This window comes from Centrocercus urophasianus, unplaced genomic scaffold (genome assembly GCF_019232065.1).
Source record: "Centrocercus urophasianus isolate 14NV4802_14NV808 unplaced genomic scaffold, USGS_Curo_1.0 seq_10, whole genome shotgun sequence".
Lineage (NCBI taxonomy): Eukaryota > Metazoa > Chordata > Aves > Galliformes > Phasianidae > Centrocercus > Centrocercus urophasianus.
This window is the reverse complement of record NW_024884142.1, coordinates 18,162,401-18,173,262: the sequence shown is the minus strand read 5'-3', so window position 1 is coordinate 18,173,262 and position 10,862 is coordinate 18,162,401. Positions and strand designations below refer to the sequence as shown.

The 10,862-nt window shown below is 36.5% G+C and overlaps 1 protein-coding gene across 2 annotated transcripts in view; it reads right to left on the bottom strand.

Annotated features, from left to right (window-relative positions):
• Positions 1 to 10,862, bottom strand: part of LOC122163455 (DNA primase large subunit-like) — a 106,541-nt gene that overhangs the window by 71,445 nt on the left and 24,234 nt on the right. For both annotated transcript variants that reach the window (XR_006169941.1, XM_042824704.1), the window contains exons 3-5: positions 8,201 to 8,268; positions 1,070 to 1,142; positions 161 to 346 (exon numbers count right to left, since the gene is read on the bottom strand). Coding sequence is in view for 1 of the 2 variants with exons in the window: in XM_042824704.1 (XP_042680638.1) it covers positions 161 to 346; positions 1,070 to 1,142; positions 8,201 to 8,268 (327 nt within the window). In the remaining variant the exon portion in view is untranslated. The remainder of the gene's footprint in view (positions 1 to 160; positions 347 to 1,069; positions 1,143 to 8,200; positions 8,269 to 10,862) is intronic.

Sequence of the window (10,862 nt, the reverse complement as noted above, 5' to 3'; positions counted from 1 at the left end):
AAAAAAAAAAAAAAAAAAAAAAGAAACAAAGCTTTAGAATACGTAACTGTTTTTTTGTACAATTATCTACTTTAACAAGCACCTATCCAAACCTACAGCACATGTGCACATTAACTGCATCCTCACGTTCATATCAGGTCTTTCTCACTAGTTCAATTACCTTGTCTGCATCCACTTTTCCTTTGATAAATTCCTTCTTCCAAAACTCCAGTGCCTGTTCTAGAGTCAAACCAATGCCTTTTAAGAAAAGTCCATATTGCATACGGCCTCCATGACGGAGGTGATGGTTCTCACGTAGGGCTTTGTGCAACTGGCGCATGCAAAGAGGGAATGATTTCACAGAAAGCTGTCAAGAGAACAAAAAGACAGCGGTCATTTAATTGGTAGGGTGTAAGTTTATTGGGATCACTTCAAAATGTGAATGGCTAGAAGGAATAATATGCATGTACATGGTATCCTTTAGACATCAATAATTTATCGGGGTTCTGTTGTATTAACATCTTCAAGCATCTACAAGCAAGACTAACATTCATTGCAGCTGATCTGCAGGTTCTTTATCTGAAGAAAATTATTTCTTATGAAACAAGATTCCCAACAGAAAAAACAACGCAACACTTAAGTTTACTTGGGCCTTGCATCTTTATTTTTGGATATCTGAGTCATGTCATGGAATTCAAAACTAAAAGGAATGTTGTTGTGTTTAAGGTAGATACTAAAACCTATTTCTACAGTTCAGATAAAAGACTTGCAAAATGTTTAAGTTGAAAAATAATTAAATAAGAAAATTTTATTAAAATCTGCTTATAGTGGTTGCTTTAGGTGCTTATGAAAATACACAGAACTAAGCAACAAATTAGGCAACTCATTATAGCTTCAATTTAAATCCTGATTAGATACATTTTCAGTTAATTCTGTTCATTTTAAAATCACTATTTCAATCAAGTAGCTCTCAATAGTTACAAAACAAATACTGAATAAAAAATGAAAAGATTGTCTGCATATAAGGCATCTGGCTTTAAATCAGAATTCATCAACATATTATAGAATTCAATGAACTGAGAGGACTTACAGCATCGATGTGCTCTAGAGCAATTTTTCCAGTGTTTTTTTGTACGCTGTAATCTGGGCCAACGTAAGAATGGCTGAAAAACAAAGCAAGCAATACAACATCATTTAAAATTACCTCCATTCAATTTTTTTCCTTTTTTAATATTTACAAATTTGGGAAGAAATTATTTTATCAATTAAGGGCTAGAAATATTTTACAGCAGACAAAACCAAGAAAGAAATAGTTAACAAGTCATGTAATTTAGGTTTCAAGAGCCAGCATGAAGAAATCCTCCTTTCCTATATCCTAAAGGAATGCTGCATTGTCATCCAGAATTGAGATTACAGAATCACACTATTGTTGAGGCTGAAAGAGACTTCTGAAGATCAGCTAGTCCAATCCCCCTGCTTAAAACAGAATTAACTAAGCAGGCTGCACAGCATTTTATCCTGTTGGGTTTTTTGCACCTCCAAGGGGGACTCTACAACCTCCTGGGCAACTTGATCCAGTGTTCAAATTGCATTAAAACATGTTTACTTATATTTAAATAGAATTGCTTGGATTTCAATTTGTGTCCTCCGCTTCCTGATTTATCACTGGATATCACTGAGAAATGTCTGGCTTTATCTTCTTTACACCCCTTATACAGTACTTCTTTATTTGTCAGTAGGACACACATACACCTAAATCTCTACTCTATGTTAAACAATCCCAGCTCTCAGCCTTTCCTTCTAAGACAGGATTGGGCCCAGCACTCCAAATGGGCCTTCAACAGAAGTGAACAAAGAGGAAGAATCCTCCCTTGACCTGCAGCCAGTGCTCTTCCTAATAACACGCAAGAGACAGCTGATTTTCCTTGCTTCAGGGGTATACTGGTGGCTCTCAGTTTGCTGTCTACCATGACCCCAAGATCTCCTCCTGCAAGTCTGTTTTACAGCTGTCACCCCTAGACTCTACTTGTACGCAGGGTTGCTCCTACCCAGATGCAGTGCCTGGCATTTCCCTCTGTTAACTTCATGGACTTCTGTCAGCACATCTGTTCAGCCAGTCCAAGTTGCTCTGATTAAGTCTGCACAACCCCTGGTGAGGCAAACTCCTCTCAGTTTTGCATCTGCCATTTTTTAAGTGTGCACTCCATCCCATCATTTAATTTATTAAAAGAGACACCGAACCATACAGGATCCAACACTGACCCTTGAGGCACTCCTCTAACAGCAGGCCTCTAAACTGGTCTTCAACACTCTGAGCGAAGCACACTTCAGACCACCTCACTGTCCATATATATATATATAGCCCATGTTTCATCAGTTTACCAAGGAAACTGTTACTTCAGAGAGAGTCAGAAGTCCTGCTAAAATCCAGATAAACATCCACTGATCTCCTCCATCAACTGAGCTATTCATTCCACCTGACAAGACAATAAGGTTGGTGAAGCATAATTTCACCTTCTGAAATCTGTGTCGTGATCTCCTTCTTGCTTTTCATAGGTCTGAAACCAAGATGAGAATGACCAGCCTACACTTTCCTAAATCCTTATCCTTACCCTTCTTAAATGTGGGGTACTTCTGTTTTCTTCTAGCAAGAACTTCTTGTACCTTGCTACTCTTCTACATGTGCAGCATTTAAGAAAAAAAAAAAAAAAAAGCCATTACTTACGTATCACTATGAACATCTGCTGGGATGGAAGAGGAAAAACTGAACACCTTCTTCTTCAGAGTATCAACAAAAAAGCGGAGGAGGATTTACTGCAGTACTGACATAAAAACTCCAGACAGTAGCTGTCTAGCCAAAATAGCATAGGGTTCAACACACGCAGCCTCATCTCTCACCGATACTGTAGCAAAGCTACTTCTGACAACTAAGCTTAGCTCAGGCAATGCTATAGTATATCACAGCAAACATACAAGCACCATCAATTAAGTCATTTCAAATCAAATACAAGCACGAGGTGCCTGGGTTTTGCTTTTAAATATACAGCTTTCTTGGTTGAGGATATGCAGTACTACAGAACAGTCCAAGAGAAATTCTTACAGCAGAACCCTACAGAAATTAGGAGCTGACAGTGCAGCAGGCAAAGCAAGCACAAAGATACATCTAGTTTAAGGGATCAAAAATCATTTTTAACCTAGTAAGCTGTAAAGCCTGGATAAGAACAAATTTCTTTGTGCCAAAGGGATTTTGCAAGTGACGTACAGAGATCATTTATCAAATCTTCTGGACAAATAGAGAGATAAACATCAGGAAAAAAAAAGAAGAATTTAACAAAAACGATGATACTGGGTGCCACTGACTATTCTGTGACATTTCAACACTGTACCGTCATACAGCTACAAGTTGATTTTACCGTGGTGCGAATCACTTGTTTTATTATACATGCTACTCATTGGTCATTTTGGCTTATTTCTGGGACCAAGCACAGCACCAGTTCGTTTTCATTTACACAACAATGCATAGCTGAGACAGAGAACTCAAGTGGTGGGTGGGTAGAATAAATGATACTTTCCAGACTCTGAAAAGCTTAAATATCCTCAGCACAGTAGGCAAAGAGGGAATGTTTCAAGTGTGCTTCCCAGCTTTTACATTAAAAAGTAGTACATGACCATGGCAAGGTCATGTGTCGTACTCTACTTGTACACGGTGTTGTTCCTACCCAGTCGCAGTGCCTGCCATTCTCCTCTGTTGAACTTCATGGAACTTCTGTCAGCATATTGGTTCAGCCTGTCCAAGTTGCTTCATTCCTGACACCACAGAGCTGAACTCTACACACTGCATTCAAAGGTGAACAAAACTGAAACAACACCTTCATCCATGCAGAGTACGTGGTACATTGGAGCTGGGCATAACAAAGCCAGAACTGGTTACATGTTTGTAGGATTCCATTGGACAGAAACTTTTGGATTTGCAGTTTTATGCATCATGCCTTTCATTTTCAACAGTAGAAATTCTGTAGATCCCTTGATCACAATGAAACAACACTTTATTGCCTTTCCAATTGCCATTATTTTCTCTACTTTTCTACTGAAAATCTCAACAACCTTGAGGGAAAAAAAAAAGACAATCCTTTCTTCTATAAATAACAGCACTTATTTCTTTACACCGTTACACATTGCCAAATAGCCTCCCACTACTGATTTGGAAATGCTTCACAACACAAGTCAGGCTTCTGATCACGCTCACTCTTTTCAGCTTCCAGTTTTAGCTCTTCTTTTGGACTTAGCCCCCCCCCCCCCCTTTTTTTTTAATTTATTCCACACAGCTTCTGTGGTTACTCCCTGATATTGATAGTTCCTCACTCAATTAAAAATCCATATAGCTCTTCACAATTTCTTTTTGTCTGCTTGCATTCTAACAAGCCACAATGCCTTCATTTTTTCACTCTAAAATAATTTTGTTTTCCCTCCATACAGAAATTCCTGCATCTCTCCATTCAGCATGCTTCAATCACTCAAGAAATGTCCACAATCCAAAAATCACAGATACTAAAATAATTCCAAGCCTATCTTACAACTAAAGATTAACTGCACGTTCAAATAACAGTTCTAAAATCTCATTAGTCTTACAATTCCTTAGTAAACATCATAGCACCGTGTCAATATTGTTTTTTCAGTCATCAGATGTAAAGCTTTTAGATGTAATCTATTTTTAGAGTTTCTTTCAAAAGTACACCCACATCACTCAGATGAAAGACCGGCATTCCTTTCTACAAAAGATGTATAAAAAGCAGTATTTAAGAATAAAAATGTGCCTGTTTCAATGTATGCTGCTAGGCAGACTGAAATAAAAATAAAGGAACAAAATGCTAAGTCCAGCATAGGAACAGAGTACTGTCATTTGAACACAAAGGGGTCAAAAAGTGGCAACAGTCAGCAACTACAAGAACAAAAGCACTTCTGTCTGTGCTTATGCATTTTTTTTCATGCAAGTTTACGTTCTTGCAAAAACACAATTCTAAAGACACCATACACACATTTTCCACAGGAAAACAATTAGAGATATGTATTTTCTTAAGCATTTCTAGCTGGCAATAAGTATTAAATTTTGTAAAGATTTACGAATTGGGTCACATTCAACAGAATTGTCAGAACTGTAGTAATGCTGGTTTGAACAAACAATGCTAGGAAACAGTTAAGCCATTAATGCAATACTGAATGCAAAATAAATTTTAAGAACATAAAAGGAAGAAAAGCTTAGAATTTTTTACTTTACACAGGTTGCTGTAAACAGATCATATCTGTATGATGTAATCTATTATTTCAGTGTCTGCTCTTACAAATTCAAGTAATGAGGAAAAAATCGAAGTGATTCATAATTCAGGATTAATATCCAAAATGCCTAAACCAATAACAGACACAAAGCCAAAACATTCTAAAAGATAAAGTGGCTTATTTAAGCTGAGCAAGCTTGGAAGAATATAAACAGACAACAAATAAAATTTTCCTGTAACACACAATCCTATTTCCTATATTGTTACATGCCAAACAATTATTTGCTTACATGTCATGATCCAGGGGAGAAACAGAACACTGTAGTTACTGTCTTTCATTTAGACCAAGTTAAGTTGTTCTAAAATAGTCTACACATCTGATTACATGTGAACGGGTTAAAATTTAAAAGCTGGATTACACACTAAACTGAGACAGAAAGTGACAAAAATAAACATGGGCTACTTATCATAAGCATTCAATTTACTTGGAGTTAAATTCTCAATGACTGCTCATACATACACATGCATTATTGTTTACCACCAAGAAGAAATCACCGTACCCACATTTCCAGGAGTAGGATGTGTCTTTCAAAAAAGATCTGTTAAAACATTCTGACAAATAAAGCATTTAGCATACCAGGAGATTTAGTAGGGATATGAAGGACATTTTGATGATGTTGAGGATAGGAAATGACAAGTCTATGGTGGTGTTCCTTCTTTACAGTATGAGTGCGAGAGGGTAAACGTATCTGCACAAGAACTGTGCAGATTCATTTAAAAAAAAAAAATCTAGACTTGCAAAACAATTGTTTTCAGCACCAACCTTGGGAACTATCATTTGATAACAGAACAAACAAAATTATGCAAATGCTGTTTGTGAAAGATGCTGAAAGACCATTTAGTTCCACATTCAACTTAAAGTGGCACTACGATCAACTGTAATCAGGTCAGCCCTGGATTTTTTCTAGCTTGTTCCTAATGATTTCCAAGAACAAAAGATTGCCCATCTCTGGGTTACATGCTGCACAATAACCCTAGCAGAGATATTTTTGCTAATATCTCATCTGAAACTCCAAAGCTGCTACATGTAACCACTGTCATTTGTTATATCCTCTGGCACCATTAAGAATTCTGACCTGTGAGTACCCAGGTCTCACATAAAATATACATTTAGTCTAAACTAGTCCAACCATAGAAATGCCCATTTTAAAAGAAAACAAGCAGAAATTCAAGTGTCTATGCTGACATAATCCATAATGAAATCAGCTTTGAGGACTAGCTAATTTAAAAGTCCCACACGGTCATGAATAGCAGCCAACAAATGTACACAGCATTAATAACCAAACAATGCTCTGCAAGTATCAATTGTGTTTTCTTTTCTATCTGAGCCTCAGATAAAGCTCTATGACATATGCAAGAAATAAAATGTTGCAGTAAGAATTCATGCACCAAAGGAAAAGGAAAGCCTAAACTAATAGTCTCCTTTTTCCTATGAGTAAGATGAAGCAAAAATGAATCATTGATTCATGAAAATAAGTAACAGAAAAGACCTATTTAGTCATTTGTCTGTTCACTGCTAGAGCCTGTTTTTCAAGAAGGATTTTATGTATTCCACCTATTTTTAATGGATTTGCCAAAAGACAATGATTTTTGCACAATTTTTTCAACTGGGGACTGTACTGGGAACAGCTCCTTCACTGTCACAACTGTAAAATAAAAGCAGCTCACTGGTTGCTTAATAAAAAAAACCCAAATTAACATCAGTATGCAAAAAAACGCCATTTTGCATAAACATCAGATTACCTGTTAGTTTAAGTAGACAGTGTAAAACTCGATGTTATTAATGCAGACTTTCCTTTACCAAAGTTATTTAAAAAAATGTGCAATGTTCTATGATTGTGTGATACTGAAGATTGTTCCACATATGGGAGATTTCAGATTTCTCAGCAATGCCTCCTGGAGAGCATAATTCAGAAAAAGCTGACCTAATTGCTCTTCAGAGTCAAATGGAAAAAGGTATGCCACAGAGCACATTTGGAAAGTCCCACTAAGATGTATGGCAATAAAAACATGAAAGGTTATTAGCAATCAGAAGCAGCCCCTGAATAGTAAAGTAACAGTTACGCCGCACTTTTTCAATTCACTGCTCTGTAACACACATCAATAAACAATTTCTCTTATTCTGATTTACATAAGAACATCTTTATGTATTATTAATAAAAATGATGAAAAAAATAAAATGCTGCAGGTTTTTTTTATTTGGCTTGGATTTTTTTTTTTTATTTTTTTTTTTTTTAGGTACAGATATCACAAACAGCAGAGCACCACAGGAAATGAACTGCATGCTGACTAGATCTGCATCCTAAATCAGGTACAGCGCTGTCATGATGGAGCCTCACTGTTTCTATTTCTAATTCATTTAGCATCATTTCAGTAAAGTTAATGCTGTATAACTTTAAAAACAGGGCTCTTGTTAAAGACATTCAATATTTAAGTAAATTTATACTCTTAAAGAGAACAAAAATTCAACAATTCAAACTGATATGTACCTGAACCACTCAATCTAACTGGACCTGTTTTGAGCAGGGCCTAGAAGTTCATTTCCAGAAGTTCATTCAAGGCTGAATATTTCATTAGCCCTAAACCAGTGCACCTCCCTCTGTTTGCATGGTTTAGTCTTACTGTATATTATTAAGAGAATTCTCCAAACAACATAAAGTAGAGGGGAAAAAATAATCATATATGGATGAAAAACTTATGCCTAACTTGAAGACTATCAAAAAGTATTCTTACTCTTCAACCTCAGATACATTCCAAGAAACTAGAATATCTCTATATTCTTCCAGCTTGTCTTTTTTTTTTTTTTTTTTTTTCCAATCAAAGCAAATCACAGAGCTAAAGGTATCTGAAAAAAAATTCTACCCCCAAGTGCATTTTGTTTACACTACCTGAGATGATTAAGCAGTGGTTGTAGTCTCTCATCAGACTGTATGGAAGGCAGTGATCGTGCTGTCAGCTAGAAGACAAGAGAAGTGCAGTGAATGATATACAAGCTTCCAGAAATACATGTAGCACAAAGTCAGAATGATGCAATAAAGTCTTTCTGTGTTGCTAACACTAAACAGCATTGGCTAAGGCATATTTTTTCCTATTAAAAATAATTAAGTCCAGCCTTACACAATCTGAAGTCAGCAGAAATATTTATAAATTAAGAAAGTTAAACAGTGAAAAACAGTTTTACTACAATGACATTATCTGCAATAAACACTAAAATATCATTGAAAGTTGCATATTTTTTTCTAAACATATTTGGACTGAAGTCACATGCAACCTACACAACCTTTTGGCTCTGTAATATATAATGCAACACAGCATATGTAATATATGTAATACATAATGTAATGCAGTCCATTAAGCCTTAATAAACACAATTTACACCTGTGCATAAAAATTTAAATGACGTTTATCTCTATATAACTTTTACATAGACATGTCTCTCCATAAACAGCAACAGCAGTGTATGCAAATAACCTGTATTTTGTAATTGGACTATTTTAAACCAAATATGAACCCCTCTTCTTGTAGCAAATGACTAATTAAAGCATTGAAACATGTCACGCTATTGAGAACTATTAGTTAATTATGTATTAAACAACATACATTTGCTTAATACTATATATATATATATATATATATATATATATATATATCTGCCTTTCCTATAAAATTTACAAGCATAACAGCTCAGACATTGCTGACATTAATCTAATATAAAATATTTAATGTAGCATCCATTTCATTATCCTAGTGCTGTCAAATTAGGCTGTATTTTGAAAACTACCTTCAGACAAACGTAAACTAAAATGGCAACAAATCTTACTTTATATACATCACCATCAAGTTCTTGAATATTTTTACAGGTAACTTAAATATGTTTAATGTTACACATACATTTTTTTAGATCTTTAAAACCAAAACTTTTAGGACCAGCGATGCAGACTCTCTTGGCTGGCTCCAAGACACCAGAAAAGCAAAGCTCTGCAGTGGAGATCCAAAATGCAGGTATACAATATTGGTATATAATAACCCAAACATGATCCAAAGACAGCAACAAAGGGAACTCTGAAGTGCCAGCAATCCATCGATATTAAAACAGGCCAGAAACTTGGCAATTCACAGAATCATAGAATCCTTAGTGTTGGAAGGGACCTTTAAAGGTTATCTAGCCCAACTCCACTGCAATGCACAGTCCTTGAAAGTCCCCATGGAGGGCATCAACCACACCACTGGGCAACTTGTTCCAGTGCATCACCACCCTCACTAGAAAAGACTTTTCTTTACATACAATCTAAATCTACCCTTTTTGAGTGTGAAGCCATTTCTCCTTGTTCTGTCACCACAGGCCCTGCTAAAGAGTCTGTCCCCTTCTTTCCTGTAACTCCCCTTTGGATACTGAAAGGCTGCCATCAGGCCACCTCACAGCCTTCTCTTCTCCAGGCTGAACAGCCCCAGCCCTCTCAGCCAGTCCTCACAGGAGAGGCATTCCACCATTTGGATCATTTTTGTGGCCCTTCTCTAGACACATTCCATCAGGTCCATGTCTCTCCTGTGCTGAGGACTCCACATCTGGATGCAGTACTTCAGGTGAAGGCTCACCAGCACAGAGCAGAGGGGCAGGATCACCTCTCTCAGCCTGCTGGCCACACTTCTTTTGACACAGCTCAGGATATGCTTGGCTTTCTAGGCTGCAAGAGCACATTGCTGGCTCATGTCCAGCTTCCCACACATCAGTAATGCAAAGGTATATATTGAAGCACCAGCCACATCACCTTTGTATTATCAAGGTAGGTTGATACAGCATAGCACAAATTCAATGCGTTTATTTTAAATCAAAACTCATTTTCTTATCACTGAGTGCTACAGGCTCATGAAGTGCTAAGTAATAACCAACTACTTATTCTATACTCATAACCTACATAAAGCAACAATCCACTTTGTTTGAAACACACCCAGCCAGGAATTATTTCTGACTGGAGTTTGGAAGCCCTCTAAACATTGTCAAGCTACTTTGCTTGGCTAAAAACACAACAGTCTGAATTACCTGAAATGCCATCTGCTTCTCTTGCTGTTAATATTTGACTCATATACATACCTGACAGAACAGCATTTGTGTACACTTGCTCACATACAGACTTTCACATGAGATAAGGGTATAGTATTTTTCTCTACCCAGCATCCTACATAGCACCAGGAGAATAAGTTTTCTTCACGTCTGAATCTATTGGTATGGCTCAGTTACTAGGTCCATTTTTTATTGTTTTTAGAAAATGAATTCTAAATGTTACATTTGCTCAGAACAAAAAAAATTATTCTTCTTCCTGTTGCAAACACCACATTTATGACAAGGCAACATTTATGAAAATCAAAAAATACTGATACTACTGCCAAAGCTCTCTGTATGTAATAAACTAAGTTGTATATAACATTAACTGAACAGAAATACTGTTTCACAAATAACCTGGGAGACTTGTAGGAACTGAGAACCACAAACTGGTTATCTCTGTGTTTAGCCAAGTTTTACTTTGATAGTACAGTGAAAGAATACAGAAA